At 35.6% G+C, this 21,847-nt stretch overlaps 1 protein-coding gene across 1 annotated transcript; it reads left to right on the top strand.

The window, feature by feature from the left end:
* The first annotated feature begins 130 nt into the window (after positions 1–130).
* Positions 131–15,102, top strand: acer1 (alkaline ceramidase 1). The gene is made up of 8 exons (XM_030132590.1): positions 131–136; positions 1,772–1,782; positions 4,386–4,498; positions 4,581–4,695; positions 6,887–7,025; positions 10,787–10,924; positions 11,007–11,144; positions 14,303–15,102. Exons 2-8 carry the CDS (start codon positions 1,776–1,778, stop codon positions 14,481–14,483), a joined length of 831 nt encoding a protein of 276 aa, XP_029988450.1. The 5' UTR covers positions 131–136; positions 1,772–1,775; the 3' UTR covers positions 14,484–15,102.
* The last annotated feature ends 6,745 nt before the right edge of the window (positions 15,103–21,847 follow it).

Genomic DNA, 21,847 nt, shown 5'->3' with positions numbered 1-21,847 from the left:
ACTAGACGACTGTTTCTGCTGCTTTGTGTAGTTTTGTCATTTGCATGTTGGGCTGAAGCAGTGGAGCAGATGGACCGGTTGAGCCACTTTACAGACCTGAGATTATTACACCGTACTACACCTTCAGCAGCTGCTAGTTCATTAATCTCCTCAACTATTTGTGTGTTTTCTCTTGACTTTGAGTCTGAGCTGTAGCATTTTTTCACATATTCTTGTTTTTTTACACTCTGTCATCTTAGTTTAATGTCTTTTCATGAGTGAAAAGCGTGTCTTTTTTTTTAAGAATTTCATGTAAAATGGGTAAAGTTTAACTAAATTCTAAGTTTTCACTACTTTTCATTCACAGGTTTGTGCCTGAGATGTTTTTTTGTGAGTGAAATATTCAGACTTATACATGTGAAATCTGCAGAAATGTCCCCTTTTGGGATGAAAATACACCCCCACCATTAAATGTAAATCAATAGTTTGATGAACACTAATGGACAGGATGAGAAGGGATTTTATTAAAGATTTTTTATTTTTCTTTTCAGCATAAACTGAGGGTAAAACCAATGACTATTTTAATGAAGAAGGAATTTTACAACATGGCCGCAGCAGATATTATTTTATACTCTAAATTATTTTATCTAATCCATTTGTTTTATATATTTTTAGAATTCTCCCAGAAAAAATGTAACATCAGTGACTATAGCTAAGTTTCATATGAAATCATGAGATAGTTAGGATGAACAGTGAACTAAAAAAAAAACAAAACAAATAAGGAAACAAACAAAAAAACATAGTGGACTGAATCATGTGTCTTTCTTCATGGATCTGCAGGAAGTTAAGTAAATGGATGTAAAATTATATGAAAAGTGACTTTTATTCCAAAATGAAGTATTTTTTTATGACATGAAAACATGGGACATCTACATTTATTGTAAATTTGATCATATTTATCTAGAATTTTATCATTTGCTTCATATCAGTGATGGTTATTTATATGTTATTGCATTTAAAATGTTACAAAAAACATGTTTATGACTTTAGATGCAGATTTTAATCACCATAACAAGTATTTAAAAAAAACAACCATTGTCAAATTAATTGCTCAGGATGGTGTCGTTTTTAGAATAACTGCTGTTTTATGTGGAAATAGAAAGTATGTTCTTTTTAAGTACAGTACGTTAGGGGAAAATATATAATTTAATTTGGAGTGAAAGAAATCTAGACCACTGTGAGCCAATTTGTAAAACCTCATGAAAACAGGTAAAATGTAAGTGATGAACGATCAAAAAAGTATCTAATAATAGTTAAACAAAACAAGACAGACAAAAAAAAAAAAAAGAAAAAAGGAAAATCCCCCTAAAGAAAGACAAGGACCACTGGTTCTATTTCCTGCCTTTAGAGCCCCTCATCATCCAGTAAAGGAAATCCTGAGCTGGTGTTCAGAGGTCAGAGGTCAGAGGTCAGAGGGGTCTGAGCTGTGGAACAGGTCTGAAGGAGCCACACCTGCTCCACTTTCACACCAGAGCAGACCCAGAGCACACCTGAGCTCCTGCAGGTGGGCCCATTCTGAGGCTGGACCTGCGCCTTCAACTACCAGAACACCCCCCCCCCCCCCCCCACTGCGGATCACGTGACCCCACAGACCTAAAGCCATCACCGGCGTTGACGTCACTCACCTTTCAGGCTTGCTCACGCTGCGTCCCGTCGCCCCGCCCCTTTTTGAATGCACCTGTTCGTATGTGTGACACCTGGAGCAGAGGCTGAGGAGGAGGAGGAGGAGGAGCAGCATGGGAGGTGAGGAGGAAAGGAGGACAGAATGAAAGAATGAAAGAGGCTCTGGAAGAATCTGGACAAGCCTGTGTGTGTGTGTGTGTGTGTGTGTGTGTGTGTGTGTGTGTGTGTGTGTGTGTGTGTGTGTGTGTGTGTGTGTTTTCTGTAGTTCATAGTCTTTACATGTACTCAGTTCATTTTACTGCTAATTCAGCCCTAAAGCCTAGTGTTTACATTCACCTACAGTTATTAGACCACTCCTTGTTTACCTCAGTTTCTTGTTCATGTTAATGTGTGCTCCGACTGAAGGTGCATGTGTTCGGACTAACAGAATGAAAACAACAACAAATAGTTCATAAGAGTTTAGTTTAACAGCTGTTATTTAGTCGTTTTCCATGTTTTCTGGATAAAAACCCAAATCACTTCAGTTCTTCCATCAGTATCTGTGTCATTGTATTGACAAAAACAGTGCTTTTATTCATTCCATGTTTTCTTTTCTGTCTGTTTTAGTCACATGACACACACAGGAGTTAGTATTTAACTGTGGAACCGTTGTTTTTGACGACTTTTGATGGTCTAATACTTTTTTCTATGACTGTACTTTATCAGGAGAAGGTTAAAAGCTAATGATAAGTCATGCTAACAGTAAATCATGCTAACAGTAAATCATGCCAACAGTAAATCATGCTAACAGTAAATCATGCTAACAGTAAATCATGCTAACAGTAAATCAGGTTCTTACTTTCTGTTTTATCCTGGATTCTCTTATGTCTCTTATGTCCACAACTCATTGTGTTTCTAAGAAAAATAGTATTTTTGTGCGGTTTTTAGTCACTATTTCATCACCATAATGTGTTTTGAGTAATAATTTGTGGCTTCCAAACATAAATATTCAAGTTACTGTATGAGAATTCATGTAAAACTGGACCTTTTAACAGATTATTATGGAACAGAATGGGGTCTAACGATGTATATTTAGAGAAATCTAGTGTTTTTTTGTTTTGGGGTTTTTTGTTTTTTTTTTTTTTTTTGTTTTCAACTTAACTGTTCACATTGGAAAATATTTATATTTTACTTTACAGTTCGTAATTTATCATGACAATGTGGTTTGAGAAACTTTTCATACCTCCCCGTCATAAGTAACTACTCAAATGTAATATGTAAAACAGGGCCATTTAACTGATTCTAACAAGATATCATAGTTTCTAACAATGTATATTTAGGAAAAATAGGTGTTTTTACTCAGTGTGAGGCTTTAAAACAAAACCACATTGAAAACTGCTCTGTTTAATTACATAATTTCCATGCTAAAATATATTTATATGTTAATATAGATCATCCACAACCATTGAGCTGACAAGTAAAAAAAAAAAAGTTTCAAAATAGGTTTTATTTCATGTTTCTAATAAAAACATATAAGGGAAGTGATAAGTATATCACAAAATTATGTGAAAAATGATAATAATCTCAAACTGAATTGTGAAATTAAATGTTATTTCATATAAAAGTGGAAAGAAATATGCTTATGTGTTTGAGTTTTACTAGGAATCACTGTTAACACTGTAATTACATGCTTTATTATAAATCAAGCCAATATAAGGACATTTTTTACAACTCCAGTATGGAATTTTACCTTATTCTATTATTATGTGTTTTATATTTTTACATTTTTGTTTGCATTATCGTGTCTGTCTACAGATGTTAAAGGATCGATAAATACACATAATCATGTGTATCGTAAAATACTTATACACTGCCTATAAATATTAATTTTTTTCAGCTCTATGGATATTTGTAACGTGAATCTATTTTCTTTCCATTTCTTTATGATAAAAGATAAAATAGTCATTGAAGTAACTTAATTCTTGTGTTTATACCTGAAGTAATCTACATTTACATTTACATTCATGCATTTGGCAGATGCTTTTTTCCAAAGGGACTTACAGTGGGAAGATTTTTACATTTTATTTTTTTGTATTTTAGACAATTAAACACTCTCTCTCTCTCTCTCTCTCTCTCTCTCTCTCTCTCTCTCTCTCTCTCTCTCTGTCTCTCTCTCTCTCTCTCTCTGTCTCTCTCTCTCTCTCTCTCTCTCTCTGTCTCTCTCTCTCTCTCTCTCTCTCTCTCTCTCTTTCTATAACAACCACAGTGGACCAAAGTGCTGTACAAGAAGAATAAATAAAAACCAAAATAAAAGAATAAAATACAAGAATAGATTAAAAAGAGATAAAACAGCTGTACAATTAAAAACAGTAAAATAAAAACAATAAACTAATACCAAATACAAAAAAAAAAACAAAACAATAGAATAAAAAACAATCTAACAAAATGCAGTGGAGGGCTGGATTTGCTGGATAATTCTCTGATAATATGAGTCACACTTTATTAAAACCAGGTGTAGATGAACTGAAACATCATCCCAGTGTGAGAAAAGCTGCACATTTGAATACGAGTAAAAGCACCGAGGGAGTGGAACGTGATTTTCATAAACCACCTTCACATGTGCTGCACCTGTTGTCCTGTTGTCTTCTGTTGTGATGTAAACTGAGATTTGTTTAGTTTGATTCTTAAACTCTGTGATTTTCATGTGAGCCGTGGGTATTGTTTCCCTTCTCTTTGTCTGCCAGGTGCTTACTCCGGTGAGAAGATGGCAGGAGTTTTTTCCTACGAGAGCTCGGAGATCGACTGGTGTGAAGACAACTACAAACACTCCGAACACGTAGCCGAATTCTTCAACACTGTGAGTTTGTTTCTTTTTGGTCGGAACACGTTTACTTCCATCATCCTCTGCCTGTTGTTGACAGACTTGTGTTTCTTTGCAGATCAGCAGCTTCTTCTTCTTCATCATCTCTCCCATCATGCTCTACCTTCTGCATCCTTACGCCAAAGAGAGGAACCTGGCCATCCACATAGTCTGGGTCATGATGATATTTGTAGGTCAGTTGTTCCGACTGTTTCACTTGATGACACTAGAGAATGGCATGTTTCTTTATTTTAAAATGGGAAGTGAGTCATTAAACCTGCTGCAGACTCACACATTTGATAAATCATCGTCTTGTCACATCACATTCATTCACAACAGTGTGATACACCGGAGGAACCGGTATACTGGTTTTTATTTTCCATCAGTGGGTTTTTCCTAAACTGTCACACTACAGCAGAGCTGAAACAACAGACATGCAACTTCAGAACCACTTTGGGTCCAAAATGAAACAACAATGAAAAAAACAGCTTTCACCTGAATAAGCAGTTAAATGTATGACTATTTTTAGTCATTTAAGCTCTACACTGTGTGTAAAATGTACTGAACAGGAACCCTGTGAAGCGTGCATCGTACTAACAGTCATAATTTCATGACGGTTGATAAATTTAATTATTTTCAGTTTTGAGGAGTTATGTTAGAGTTGTTAGTAGAAGTTTTTATTCATAAGTTCTGTTATTAACCTGTTAAACCCTGACCATATTTTCAGGGGAAAAACGCCTAAAAAGACATACCCAAAGTAAATGAAGAATTACTTATAATACTTATAATAATAAGGTTCATATGGATGTTTTTGGTGTCTGTGGACATTTACAGACCTCACAGAATCTATTCCCATTGTCTAAAATATTGTATCTATTACTATGCCTGAGTAAACTGTAACAAACTAAAAGAGAAATTAGAATTTTTTATTCTCACCTGTTTTTTTTTGGCTGGATTGACGATGATATGCATAAATTAATTGTTTGTGTCGGAGATTTTTAATAGCATATATTTGACCCCACAAAGATTAAAAATCATGTTTGAACATTAAAGTTTGCACTAAAATACACTTTTGATGTACTTTTATTAACATTAGGGTCTGAACTTTGAGCAAAAGTTGAAAAAAACATCCAATGTCCAGATTTATTATATTTTTATAGTAGATGAATATTAATATAATTTTTTCAGCCCGTGGGCGGGCTGATAGGGCTAAAGGGGTTTTAAGAAGCTGATTCCTTCATATATTGGAACCTTTTCTGACTAAAGACATATTGTTATCAAGGCTTTCATTATATTCATACACAGTACATATACATATGTATATACATATACAGTACACACACACACACACACATATATATATATATATATATATATATATATATATATATATATATATATATATATATATATATATATATATATATATACACACACACACACACACACATATATATGTATATACACATAAATATTACATATACAGTACACATACATATACTTACATACACAGTACATATACATATATATTACATATACAGTACATTTACATATTCATATACAGAGGTGGGAGGCTTGAGTCACATGACCTCAGTCAGATTTAACATATGTAATAGACTTATCTTGGACTCAACATTCATCTGACATGACTCGACTTTGACTTAAACTGCTCAGAATATAAAAATATTGAGAGTTCATTATTTAAAAATGACACTAAAACCCCTGAAGTACTAGGAATATGTCATCATGGTTTGGTGTAATAGTAAACACGGCAGTCGCAGAAGTAGTATCAGATGAATTACTTCAGAAAAAGTACTAGTATACACACTGTAATAATACTCCACTGCAAGTAAAAGTACTGTATCAAAAGTAGTCTATATGCTACATGTAGTTTAAGTGTCAAAAGTTAAAGTACTACTCCAAACTACTAATACTAGTCCTCCATCTACCTCAGAGTCATTTTCATGGATAAGCTTCCATGTAGAATAGACCATCACATTCTTATGACTTAACCTGTCGCTTGTTTGACCTGAACAATGACAGGACTTGTCTTGTTTTGCTTTGAGCAGGAATTTGGTTTGCTTTTTTTCACCACAGAAACTTCAGTTGCACTTCATTCAAATTTAAACCAAGCTACAATCTTCCCAAACTGAACAGTGCAGTTTTTTTTTTTTCTCTTAACCTCCAGAGATTCAGCAATGCATTTTTGTCCTCTGTAGGGGACAAGAGTTTCACAGCTTTACTTAAAAAAAAATGCAATAAATATAAATAAATACACACGTACATATATAAATACACTTATTTTTCTTTCTTTTTTTATTGCTGATCCATGTTTTCTTCTGTAATCCTCCAAACATTCCTAAATAGCCTTCTTTTTCCCTCCAGGTCTGTTCTCTGCATATTTCCACATGACTCTCAGTTTCGTCGGACAGATGCTGGATGAGTTATCAATCCTGTGGGTGTTAGCAGTGGGATATGCAGTCTGGTTCCCTCGCAAGTTCTTCCCTTCGTTTATAAAGGACAGGTAAGGTAACCTTTTAATAAGCATCCCCAATGACACAGATGATTCACAGCTTAATCATCCTTTAATAAGACAAGACAAAAAGGTGTGGTTGCGCGTCTTGAGTTTGACAGTGAAACCTAACCTGTGCTTAGGATCCAGTTTGACAGCTTCAACTGGAGTCATTGTCCCAAAGACACAATGTGAAGCCGCTGTCTTCAGCTGAATGTGACAGAAAGGGGCTCAAAGAATGGAGCCCCACCCTTTACCTTTGTAAATATTTAACCACAAGGTGGAGAACAGATTGATAAAAGTTTCATGAGCACCTGAAGACTTGCCATACTCAATAATCACATATTGATTCTCCAGTGTTTCCAGTGTTGTTCATTTAAAGAACAGAATAAGCTCCAAAATATGTAGATAATAACTGATTTTCAAAATGTTTTCGTCCTCAAAGACTGAAACAACCACCACTGACCAAAAGCATCCACTGATCTAAAATATTTAATTCCTGTTGATCCAATAATCCTATCAATTCATATCAATAATTGGTGTAAAATACAGTTTGTCGTCTTTTCATGGTCATGATATATGACGCATTTGGACGTTCAGAGGCTCCATAGTTACCATGGAAACACCGTCGTCTTCTACAACATTGATTCACCAGTAAAACCTATGGAGGTGGATCAATGACAGTGGAAGGAGACACTTGTTCTATGTTCAGTTAATAATAGATTTGCTGTAAATGTCACTTTTTTATTCAGTTTTCTCTATTTTGACATAACAACTTTTGAATTTACTGAGTTTTCATGAATATCAAAATTGAATATAGGAAATTAAATGGAGGAAAATACAAAATGCAGGAGATAATATTGTAATAAATGGTGATAAATTGCTTATGAGTTGGATCAGTGACAGTGGATGTGGACACTGGGTTTATGTTCAGTTATTGATATCTTTGCTGCAAACATCACTTTTTCTTTCAGTTTTCTCTTTTTCGATATAATAACCCTAAACTTGAAGCAGCTTTTATGAACATCTACATAATCCGTTCATAATCAGTTTGAAGTTTGATCAATGACAGTGGATGTAGATTCTTATTTTTATGTTCAGTAAATGATATATTTTGCTGGAAAACTCACTTTTTCTTCAGTTTCTCTTTTTTGACATGATAACCTTTATGTTTACTTTGAGCTTTTATGAACATCTAAATGGTCTGTAAATTAAACATAGGAAAACACCAAATTTTAAATGAAAAATGAAAAGTGCATCATCCATTGATTCACCAGTAAAACCCATGTAGTTTGATAACTGACAGTGTTTAAAGATGCTTGTTTTTTTTTTGTTTTTTTTTGCTGAAAAGTAACTTTTTCTTCAGCTTTCTCTTTTTTATATAGCAAGCTATGAGTTTACTGAGTATTAATGAGGGTGATCAGTAAGTTAACCCAGTGTTACTTTTATGTCAGTTCCCAAATGAATTTTTCTCTCTATTTAACCTTTCTCAAATGGTTTATCACCATTTATTATAATATTATTCTCTGTATTTTGCATTTTTTCAGTCAAAATCAGGTATTTTATTATATTTAATTTATTGATCATGTGGAACGTAGCTTACGTTAGATGAAAGGTGAACGTGTGATTGCCCTGGGCCATGCAGTGTGCATTAGCAAATGTGTACTCCTTATAACGTTATCTTGACGCTGCTGACCTCAATATAAAAAACGAGGTGAAAAGATATGAAATAAATAAATAAATATATAAGAAGAAATGAAATGCTTTAAGATGTTTGCTTAATAGGTGTTGTTTGCTTAAAGGGTGTCTGACCTGAGTTTGTGCTAGGTACTTTCCATATGCCTTTAATTTCGGCTGAATAAGTGATAAAAGAATTGATAACTTGAACTTGAACTCGAATTGTCTTTTAAAAATTGTTTGTTCTGCAAGGCGGGATGGGTTTGGTGGTTAGGGTGAGCCGAACATAGTCTGATTGTGGTTGCGGGGCGCTCACCTTAACTGCACAAGACATAGACCAAGGCGTAATTTTGACGCACGTTGCAGTTATGTTATCTAACTTAGAACTCCTTGTGCAAACGCTGAACCCATGTCTGATGTTTATTTTGTCAGGATCTGTGCCTGTGTGACCCTCAGCTCCTCCTTATCATTATCATCATTAGACTCACCTGCTGGCGCTGCGTGGCTGCAGCCAATTATCTTTAGCCTATTTAAGGCTTTGGTTTGCAGCCATGCAGCGCTGGTCCATTTCTCCTCACTCTGTTCCATAGCCCGGACATTTATCCATATTCATCCACGGACTCTGATTCAGGTTTTGTATGTTGTCTGGTTTTCATTTATGGACTCTGCCTTAGTTTTTGTGTTAGGTTTTTTCGTTGTCAGGTTTTCATTTTTTGTTAAATAAACTTTTATTTTTTCCCTTCAGTTCCGTGCATTTGAGTCCTCTCTTTTCCCCCCGTCGTGACATATTAAATGTACAAAATGCTGTTTTGACAGATTTTCAGGTGTCTGTAGCGGATGCTAACCCAAGATGAACTCTTCAAATGTGCTTGTCCTAGAATTAGATGTTGCACGTCACTGACGTACGTCTGTGACGTGTTTTTTGATGTGTTTTACTCTGCAGCAAGTGCTTTAACCAATCATATGTTTATATGGGATATATGTAACCAAATATGGGAATAACTAAACAATGGGAAGTCTTCTACAAGTCACTAAAGACTATAAAATGTACTGAAGAAGCTTCTTATGTGTTAGACAGTGTGTTTGTTTGGAGATACTAGTGTTAAACTGCCTTCTCTGTCTACTCACAAGTTTTTTGATTTTTTTTTTTTTTTTTTTTTTTTTTTTTTGTAAACATTGCTGTTTTCAATAAACCAGATTCTGGACTGAACTTTTTTAAATTTTAACCTTGCCTCCTGCTGGATTTTTTTCCCACATTCTCCTATTGTGTTTTTCCATCGACAACTTTGATTGGTAAGTCAATTGCCTTTTAAGTTAACCCCCATCGCTTCGGCAGTCCTGCCTTGGCGGGGCCCCAAAGTTTTGTCGGGGTATCTGAGCAAATAAAGAGACACCGGTGGTCATGTACTTTGTAAGCACGTAGACTTAGCCCAGAATACAGCACAGTCAGTTACCCAGTGTATAAAGATAAAGAAATCTGGGACTATAATTTCACTTAACTAATGTTGTAATGGTTTTTTGAGATTATGGCGCTACGTGTCACAGTCATGTAGATGTTCATAAAAGCTCAGCTTAAAGTTCAGGGTTATTATATCAGAAACAGAGAAAACTGACGAAAAATGACAGTTTCAGTCAAATCTGTCAATAACTGAACATAAACCCAGTGTGTCCATCCACTGTCATTGATCCAACTCCATGTGTTTGACTGGTTAATCAATGTTGTAAAAGATGACGGTGTTTCCATGGTAACTACAGAGCCTCTGAATGTCCAAATGGGTCATATCTGATGACCATGAAAAGAGGACAAACTGTATCTGACACCAATTATTTACATGGATTGATAAGATTGGTGGATCAAAAGGTATTAAACAGTTTAGCTCAGTAGATATCTTTGGTTGTTTGGGTCTTTATAGGTTAAATCTGGGAAAACACCTGGTTTTCATGGAAAAATGTGGCATTTAACATAAATTGTGATAAATCACTTAGAAATTAGTCATGAAAATAGTTTTTGTTTTAAGGATTTAAAAAGAAACATGAATCTAAGTTTGTGCATGTTCCCTGACAAATAAATAACACCAGTTTTGTTTTCCACACAGGTGGACCTTTGCCAGGCTGGTGCTGGTGCTGACCGTCATCACATCGGTGTCGTCGTTTGTCAAACCCACGGCCAACGCCTACGCTCTGAACTGCTTCGGCCTCCACCTGCTTTACACCCTGATTGTGGAGATGAGATGGTAAACAAACAGTGGTGATTCTGGCAGCTGCGTTTGGTGCCGTTTTGATTTGTTTCGATGGCTAATCTTCCCTTTTCCTCAGCTGCACTGACCAGAAGGCTCTGCGTCTGGCCAAGCTGTCGGTGGCGCTGTGGGTGTTGGCTATCTCCTGCTGGATTAGTGACCGATTTGGCTGCAGTTTCTGGCAGAGGCTGAACTTCTGCTACCTGCACAGTATCTGGTAAGTCCTTCTCCTCCTGTTTACACTTTTTTTTCTGTCTTCTTTTTCACTTTATGTTATTCTCTTCAAATAAGTTTATTAGAAATTAACTTTATGTTCTACACCTTTACAACTAGGGCTGTGTATCAGCAGGAATCTGGCGATACAATACAAATCGTAATACTAGGATCACAATACAATATATCACGATATATCATGATACTGTTAAAAAGGCAATTTTTTGTTTGTTCCTTTTTTTAAAATGATTATTTCCTTGAAGAACTGAATTACGCCAGAAATATGCACAAATACTAAACACATTTTTATTTGATCAGAACAGGATCTAATGTTATATCACAAAATGTTCCTGTGTTCAAACTTAAATTATGTTTTACAGACATTACAGTTTCAGATCCTGTTCAAATGTTCAGATTCTATCAGTTCACAACTAACATCAGAACAGGATTTTTGTGCGATACCAACAAAGGAACTAACATTATTTAATAAAAGAGTGTTAAATAATAAGAAATAAAATATAAACAAAAAAGAAAAACAAAAAATCAAAAATGAACCACCACAATATCTGCATTTGAATAAATACCTAAAAATATCAATACAGTACTTTTTAATATCGATACAGTATTGTGAAATGAAGTATCGTGATATATCGCAGAACCGATATTTTCTTACAGCCCTATTTACAACAACAAAATATTAGGTCAGAAAAACTACTTCCTCTGAATTTCCTCAAGTTGTAAGTGAATGGGACTAAGTTGCATAAATATCCTGTATTTTCAGTTCATCTTCATGGTCATGCTGCCTTTTCCTTTTCTTCATCATTTTCCTTCCTCTTCAGCTTAGACATTTCTTTCCAACTCCACTTTGACTTTACTGATCCACTGAAATAAAGGCCACTGACGTCTATTTTACGTCCATTTTCTTTCTCTCCTAAAAAAAATCATTGTAGAAAAACACTGCTGACAGACTTTAATAATAAAAAAACAACAATGACAGACACTGTATTAAAACACCATGAGAACTGTAAAAGCAAAGTTAAAAATGTAGGAATGCATATTTAGTCCTTCAATGTCTCTTTAGCTAATTCCAGATAATAGACTGGTCCCAGCTTGTTGGATACAACCAATACAAGTCAGATTAAGTACCAAAAATGCATCAAACTTTGGCATTAAATGCAACAAATTTTGGCATTAAATTGACATTATTATGGGGCTGTTGTGTCTCCACTTGCAACTATTTTGGCTCTAACCTTAAAGTCTTTTCTGGAAGCCCTTTTTGAAGCATTTAATTAAGTTTAGAAAAACGGTCATGGTTCATTAGAAAAGAAAAACAACCGTTTCTCCTCTGTGTAGAACAGTGAAAAGAACAAGATGAAAAGATTTTTGTAACTTTAGCTGCAAAGTTACAAAGTGTTGATAGTAGATATATGTTACCTGACAAAGCATTTGTTTTCATTTGCAACCAAAGATTAAATGGTCATTTTTGTAGTTGTGGTACCTTTTTTCTTTCTTTTTTTCTTTCCAAAATAAGCTTCCTAAAAGTTATTTTCATACACTCTTGATTTATAACAGAAAATAATAAATGAGACATAATGCCCTATGAATTTCTTAAACCTGATGTGCAAAAAACTGTACAATATAACTGGAAAGCTGGAAAATATGGATATCAAATTTATCTGGTGCTCGACGGTGCATTTGGTTTCATTTGCAAGTGAAGCATGATGGACCATTTTTCATGGTTCTCTGTCGTTACTCAGAATATTTGGTTAGGTTTAGAGACAAAATGTGGTCATAATTTAATAGAAAAAGAAAAACAGTTACACTTCATTAACTTTTAATCAAAGCTGCATTCTTTCTAAATTCAGCAGTACCTCACAGAACACAACACACAAAGTTTACTGTATTATATCAAAGGAAGGTTTGTTAACATGATGGGAAAATATTTCACTGAATTTTTTCATCTTTTCATGGTCTTGTTCAGAGACTCAAAGTGCGTCATTATGTTCAGGGAAAAGTCATGGTTTAGCAGAAAAGGGCAAAAAAAGTCAGTCACGGTTCATTAAAATTTAAACCAAGCTACAATCTTCCCAAACTTAACAGTGCACTTTTTCTCCTAACTTCCAGATACCCAGCAATGCATTTTTGTCCTCTGTGTGGGACAAGAATTTAACAGCTTTATTTTTTACTTAAATAAATAAATGACTAAATGGCTAAATAAATAAGCTGTCTACCACAAAAGACATAACTTACATTTTTTAAAGGTATCTGAAAATACTGTTGTATCATAATGTTTCCAATCAAGACAATTTTTACCTCTGCCAGGAGGCACTGTGATCGCTATGCTTTGTTTGCATGTTTGTTTGTTTGTTAGCAAGATAACTCAAAAAGTTATGGATGGATTTTCATGAAATTTTCAGGAAATGTTGATACTGGCACAAGGAAGAAATGATTACATTTTGGTGGGGCTTGCCCCCCCCCCCCCCCCCAGGCCCAGTCACCACCAAAATTTAATCATTTCTTTCTTGTGCCAGTATCAACATTTCCTGAAAATTTCATGAAAATCCATCCATAACTTTTTGAGTTATCTTGCTAACAAACAAACAAACACGCACACATGTGAGGCAGATCTGTCTTGGGGGAGGTCTGCGCTCTTGGGCTGTTCTTGTTTAATATTAAAAAAAAAGCCAAAACTTCTACTTTCCTGGGTCTCAGGTGGTTAAAAGTAACCTGACTGGACCCAATATGATTTCAGAAACATACCCGTGTGTGCTCATACACTACCGGTCCAAAGTCTGGACTCACTTGGTTTTTCTTTATTTTCATGACTATTTCCATTGTAGATTCTCATTGAAGGCATCAAAACTATGAATGAACACATATGGAATTATGGAGTTAAAAAAGTGACAGAATTCAAAGTATGTTTTATATTTTAGATTCTTCAAAATAGCCACATTTGGCTTTTTTACTGCTTTGCACATTCTTGGCATTCTCTGGATGAGCTTCATGAGGTAGTCACCTGAAATGTTTCCTACAGTCTTAAAGGAGTTCCCAGTGATGTTGAACACTGGTTGGTCATCTGTGGTCCATCTGATGTCATTTAAATGAGAAGGTGAGTCCAAACTTTTGACTGGTAGTGTATCTCTTCATATCTTCATCCTTCAGGCACATTCTCATTGTGATCGCTGTGGCGTACGGCACCACCCTCATCGCCTACCTGGACGCCAACTACGAGATCCCGTACTCACTTCCTGGACTTCAGTTCTGGCCTTGTGATAAGTGGGCGGTGGGTTTACCTCACATTGTCTTGAAGGGCAAGACCACTAAGACACGGAAACGATGCTAATGACGTTACAGCGACGACACTGACATTTATATAGAAGGCCCCGTCGGTGCAGTGAGTGGTTCATGAGTGAAATAATGACCTCCACAAGTAACCGACAGTATTGTCCAAACTGACCTGTGACCCCACCATGAATATTCAAGGCAGAGGAATCTGAATTACTGTCATTTATGACTGATCAGACTGTTCACAGTAGAATAAGAACATTGCACAGTTTATTTTTTATTATGACTTACAGTAACCAGGGTTTTCCTACAATTATAAGGAATTAGCTGCAGCACTGACACCATGTTGGGCATCAACTAAGTCACATTAAAGCAGTGTTTCTCAACCTATTCTGAGAAAATGCCCCTTTATGTTATCATGACCCTTCTGCTGCCCCCCTAAACTAATTGTCAAGCGGGGTGGGGGGTGCACACGACGTACCTTATTGCGGACCTTGTTTTCTTCTTCAAACTAAAACTCATAGCTGCTTATTCTTACAGTCGGTAAAAATAACACTGCATCTTCTAACCTTTGCGTGCTGCATCAGCTGATAGTTTACATTATAGCTCTGTTAGCTTAGCTCTGTTAGCTTAGCTCTGTTTTTAGACTGAAAACAGCCACAGTAAAACCACAGATCACCTGTTTTCTGTGCGGTTTGTGTTGTCAGTAGCTGAACTAAAGATCTGTTTAGAATCCAGCAAACAAGGTCAGAACTGTCACAGTTTAGTCTGAACTGTGGATCAACAAACAATAATTTAACAAAGATAATAACATCGCATAATAACTTTATACCTTCATAAGCCTCAGAATCAAACTCACCCGTGTAGAGGAGACGCTGACATTACAGCATCAAACTTCATTCTTTTCATTTACAGCTGAGTCCAGTGGACAAAACACTACTTCTGTTCACAATGTGATAGCATGACTTACATAAATATAGATGCCACTTTTAACTGACATGTTATCTGTACGCATTATAAGCTTTCCATGTGTATTTTCACGCCGTGTCAAATACCATGCACTGAAGATTAGATTCAGGGTTAGGATTACATTGGCAGATTCACTACTTGCCCTAGTGGTCACATACATTCATTGTAGTTAAATTTTGTGCATATTAATACACAGGCACCATTAACATCAGAACTCTTTATTCTAAACAATGTTTAAAAATAGAAATTCTACAATTCTATACTATCAAATCAGTGTGAAGAGCGTCAGAACCAATTGATTTTCCCCTTTCAGTGAATACAGGTTCAAAATGATCCAAATAATGAATCATTCTATATTTTTCTGGTTAAAAAGATCATATTTTCTTACACCCAACTTGTGTGGCTAAGTTTTGCACAAATTGTGAAAATGTTAGAACCTGTACAGCACCTGATTACACTGAAAAGTGAAGGAAAACCCTGAAAATTACTCATAAAGGAATGAAAATAGAAACTTTTCTGCACAGATACAAGTGAAGTTAATATAGAATGAAAGCTACATGATCCAGTTTGAAAGGAGATTTACATGCACATTCAGGTTGTGTATCATATGTGATACAATAACCATCACTTTCAAAACTGTGGGATACTTAGGATGCAGTAATGCATGGAATATTACAGTAGACAACAAGAATATTATTGTTTTATAGACACTTATTTATTCTTACATTTATAATAATGACTGAAAAGCAAATATCACGTTGTTTTTTCACATCTAATGTTTCAGTATATCAGGTATTTGTGGACTAGGTTTGTAAATTTCATTTTATAACATTTATATTTCAATAGCTCAGAGGCAGCTGCTCGTCTTTCAGACAGGGGAAGCTCATGTCGGCTTACATCAAAAAAACTGTCAAGTTATTTAAACATAAATTTGCCCCTCTGTTCCTTTTTAAGAAAATGCTCAGTGACCTTATCGTACACAGTCGGCGTCTTTTCCAGGGAATTGATAGTTCGCTCCGACCTAGCCAACAGTCTGACTGAATTAACGATCTACAAAACAATATTAAACTGAACAAGACTTGATTAAATTATGGAACTGAAACAAGAAAACGCTGAAATTATGTTAAATTAAAACAAGGAAGTCCAATGAGTGTGTTTTCTTTCCAGGTCAGTAAATGAACAGTTCATTTGTTTCTGTGATTTCACAGCAGAATGTGTGACGGTATTAAACTGAACTGTGTCAGTGAAGGAGCAGATCTGAAAACAGCTGTCAATCAAATGGGATTCAATCTTTAGACTGATCCTCCAATCAGCATGTGGAAGCTCAGCACCCAGCCAAGCTCCGCCCACGGCTCCGTTCACCCCCAGAGACGCTGAGCGTCCGGGGGCGGGACAACGTGGTGGCATTTATCCAATTAGCATCCAGTTTAGAGTCAGTTTAACGCAGTTCCACTCAGTCCCATTGAAGTGCATGGACGCTGAGCGTCTACGGACAAATGCACTGAGCAGAGATGGAATGAGAAAACAGACACGGGAATGGAGGAGAAGTGAACAACATCCAGTCCACTGATCTGGGATCAAACTGATTCTGAACCAACTGGTCTGAGAGATGAACGTGTTCCAACTCATTTGGAGTCAATGAAATGAAAACAAATGAACAGATTTGAGCATTTAATGGGAGTCATTTTAGAGGAAGCTGAGCTTCCACTGCAGTCTGAGAGAAATCGCTTCTGCTATAGCTATATTTTATAAAAGATTACACTACATCATTACTGGCCGTTTTTAAGACATGACTGTTTAAAGACTTTGATGTGAGAGTCTGTTTGGAGATGAGAGCGTCCACACTGGTGTTTAAAGCTGACTGATCCTGAACTCTGGGAAATGTACTGCAGTTTTTTCTGATTACTTAGACCAGGGGTGTCAAACTCATTTTAGTTCAGGGGCCACACACAGTCCAATATAAGCTCATGGAGGCCAGACCAATAAAATAATAACAGTAAAAAAAAAGTAAAATTACATGATGAAAATGTGTGCATCTGGGTGCTTCTATGAAACTGGAACCTAAAAACAGGACATGGGGCTAAAATTCAAACCAGATGTAGACGAATGTTATGAAGCAAGTTTAGAAGCACTTTGGGTCTATTTTCAAAATAAATATTTACCGAGATAAAACAAACTATTTTTTTTTTAGATAAAATGCATGTTTATATTATTTTTATTTTAAAAAATCCACATGTAACAAGGTAAAAAGGACATGAAAATTACGCACTACTATTTTTTTCAAATATCATTTTATTCTCTCACATGTACATTTTGGGAATCAAACTAATTTTTCAAGGCAGAGTGTGTCACAAAAATGACCGCTGTTACAAAATCACTTTCGATTCATTTGTGTTTAACTGGGCAGGTTCTGCATGTAACGCAAGTGGACACGATGGGTTACATACAAAACCTGGAATGAGACTGAGATTCATGAAAAACCCTCATGTCTGGATTAGAAAAACCACTAGGATCATCAAATTTAACACAGTATCTTTATTCACAGCGCTATATAAGACCATTTCAAACCATGTTTTCCAGATAAAATCCACTGACTCCTAAGTAATTTTTCATGTCCCAATTCTGGTCCTATTTTTGGCCACAATATTTTATTAAAAATCCATTGATTTTGGGATGGCTCAGAGCAAGAGTATAATTTTTTTGCATTTATCTGAGGTCATCATTAGGTCCATCCCGGGGGGGAATATGTCTAAATTCGTCTTTTATTATTGGGTCTAAAAAGCTTGCGAAGTGCCAGGTACCAAAATAAACCCTGAATCAGAAACGTAGAAACACTGGTAGATACAAATTATCCTTTTAAAAAATGTGAATAACAATAACAACCTGAAAACTCTTGGGAAAAATAGGTACAATTTTATCAATATTATGCCTCCAATATTCTGCCATTACACTAGAGGAAACACTTAGAGTTATTATTGGTAGGCTGTTATAGTAATATGTTACTAATCCAACCCACTTAAGACCAAGGTTATTATCATTAATAAAAACTAACGAAATGACGTAAACTAGAATTGTAAAAACATTTTCATTAACTGAAATAAATAAAAACTATAATTAAAAGAAAAAACGTTAGCTAACTGAAACTGTATTGTGTGTTTACAAAACTAACTAAAACAGATAAAAATTATGGATAAAATTCCCTTCGTTTTCGTCTTTGTCAACATGGGATTAATACGAAAGTGATTTATTTCGCTCTAGCAATTTTAGCTAGCGGCACCATACGACACTTTTTGGTCCGTCACTTGTGTTCACTTGTGGTTTCCAGTCGTCTTCTGGTCCCCACTCTACCTGGAAACATGGAGACTAAAGCAGCAGAGTCCTGTCTGGGATTGATTTGAATACGACCACAGAGAAGAAGAGAAAAGAGACCACTGAACTACAACTGAACTACAACTGAACTACAACTGAACTACAACTGAACTACAACTGAACTACAACTAAACTACAACTGAACTACAACTAAACTACAACTGAACTACAACTAAACTACAACTGAACTACAACTGAACTACAGCTGAACTACAACTGAACTACAACTGAACTACAACTAAACTACAACTAAGCATTTAGAAAAAAATGAAAACTAATAAAAACTATCAAACCTGCTCTAAAAACTAATTAAAATGATCTGAATTAGAGACAAAAAAGTCAAAACTAAATAAAACTAAACTAGAATGAAAAATCCAAAATTATTAGAACCTTGCTTGAGACAAAATTCGGGCTTTGTATTACCCCCTAAACTGAAGTGACTGATTGTTAATATCTTCAGTGTGTTTTATTCTTTTCACAAATTCATCCCACGGGCCGGATTAGACCCTTTGGTGGGCCGGTTTTGGCCCCGGGCCGCGTGTTTGACACCCCTGGCTTAGACTGAGATATGCACTGACTCCACTGTTAAATCCAAATACTGATCTGAAGTCTGTTTATTGAGCTCAGACTCCGGTTGGTAAATGATCTCCTTATCTCCCAGTGTTTTCACATATGTCAGCATGTGGAGGAAATCAGCAGAAGTGTTTACATTTTTACTAGAAGTGTGTTAAAAAATTACAAACTGAGAGGAATGCGGAAACGTGCCTTCAGTTTCACACAATTTAACACATCGGCTCCAAGTGGAAAATGTTTCAGAGAAAGAACAGTCAGTGTTTCAGCTTTCAGAAAAAACTGTACGAGTACAGACCCTGCAGGTTGTAACATAATCACTGTCAAACAAAAAGGTCTTATGGCATCTGCAAGTGACAATAAGATGAGAGAATGTGTGTGTTGTGAAGCGTTTATTTTTTTGACTTTACTGTAAATGTGTGTGAATACTGATTTGTATTATTTATTTCAATATGCAAGTGTACATTAGATTCTGCTCATGGCTGAATGTGCTTCTGTACTGTATGTTTTTTCACGTTTTCCTGCACTGAAGTTATTTTTCTGTGCAGTACTTTGTATGTTTACATGTAGTTTTAATGCGCCTCAGGTGGTTTCATATTCATACATGTAATTGTTTAACTGGAAATGACTTCTAATGTACATTCACACTATATAATGAATATTTATTATCTGCTTTGTAGATGTTAATTGTTGAAAAATACCCTCACAAATCGTTCTTTCAGTCCAACACTGACCCAGTGAAAGCTGTTTCTGTTTGACAGGCCCATCATTGCAATGATGCTTTCAGCATATTCAAGTACATTTTGTCTCCATTCATTCTCTCTTTCCTGAAGAATACAATAGATACCACTATATATGTTTATTCACAGACATGCACAGGCCTTCTCTGCTCTTAAACACAACACTGACCTCCTGTGGACTGATTAGGGTATTCAGTGATTTCCTAGTTTTTAGAAATTAACCCATAAAGACCCAAACCTCCACTGGCGACCAAAAGCATCTACTGACATAAAATATTTAATACCTGCTGATCCACTAATCCTGTCAATACATGTAAATAATTGGTGTAAAATGCGGCTATTCATCTTTTCATGATCATCAGATATGACCCATTTGGACGTTCAGAGGCTCCGTAGTTACCATGGAAGCACTGTTATCTTCTACAGCATTGGTTCACCAGTAAAACCCATGGAGTTGGATCAGTGACAGTGGATGGACACACCAGGTTTATGTTCAGTTAATGTTAACTTTGCTGAAAAAGTCACTTTTTCTTCAATTTTCTCTGTTTTGATGTAATAACCTTTGAATAAATCCTGAGTTTTCATGAACATCTAAAAATTAAATAAAATTAAATGTAGGAAAAAAACATGGTTTACAGTGAAAAATGCAAAATCCAGAGGATAATATTACAGTAAGTGGTGATAAACTCATCACTTAGAAAAGGTTAAATAAACTGAGAATTTCATCTGGGAACTGTGGCAAAAGTAGCACTGGGTCTTTATGGGTTAAATTTCACAGCAGAACAACAGAAAAAGCAAAAAAAAAAAAAAAACCATCATGTGCTGCATCTAAAACCAACATCTGTGACCTTTGCGTGCACTGAATACTTACTGAAATAAATATTTTATGGAAGTTTGCTGGTGTTTGTGTGTGCTTACTGAACTGTTTTGTATTAAGAGAAGCACAAGTAAAACCTGACTTAGTTTTGGTGACTTTTCCTCTCCATGACCTAAACGGCTGTCAGCGACCAAAAGCACCAACTGATGTCAAATATTTAATAACTTCTGAGCCACTAATCCTATCAATACATGAACATAATTGGTGTAAAATACAGTTCTTCATCTTTTCATGGTCATCAGATATGACCCATTTGGATGTCCAGAGGCTCTGTAGTTACCATGGAAACACCAACATCTTCTACAACAGTGATTCACCAGTCAAACCCATGGAGTTGGATCATTGACAGTGAATGGAAACATTTGTTTTTATGCTCAGCTGATGATTTATTTTGCTGGAAAACTTGACTTTCCTTCAGTTTTCTCTGTTTTGACATAACCATTGTATTTACCCTGAGATTTTATGACCATCTACATGATCAGTAAATTAAATATGGAAAAATGCCTGATTTTGAAGGAAACATGCTAAATGCAGAGGATACTGTTATTATAAATGGTGATAAGTCACTTATGAAAGGATAGGTCTGGGTCTTTAAGGGTTGAATATGCTGTCAAAGGCCACCAAATGCAACAAATGCAGCCAGAAAAAATCTATTTTCTTTTGACTGTTGGCCGTAGTAAAGCTGGAGGTAAGCTTCTGCATCATTTTAGAGCTTATAGGAAAGAAAACATGCAAATCCACCTGTGATTGTTTTAGATATACAATATAAATGTCATTTTAACCCATAAAGACCCAGTGCTACTTTTGTGGCAGTTCTCCAAATGAAATATTCTCTCTATTTAGCCTTTCTTAAGTGATTTATCACCATTTATTGTAATATTATCTTCTATACTTTTC

This window comes from Sphaeramia orbicularis, chromosome 4 (genome assembly GCF_902148855.1).
Source record: "Sphaeramia orbicularis chromosome 4, fSphaOr1.1, whole genome shotgun sequence".
Classification (NCBI taxonomy): Eukaryota; Metazoa; Chordata; class Actinopteri; order Kurtiformes; family Apogonidae; genus Sphaeramia; species Sphaeramia orbicularis.
The sequence above is the reverse complement of the archived record's forward strand: the minus strand, read 5'-3'. Positions and strand labels throughout refer to the sequence as shown.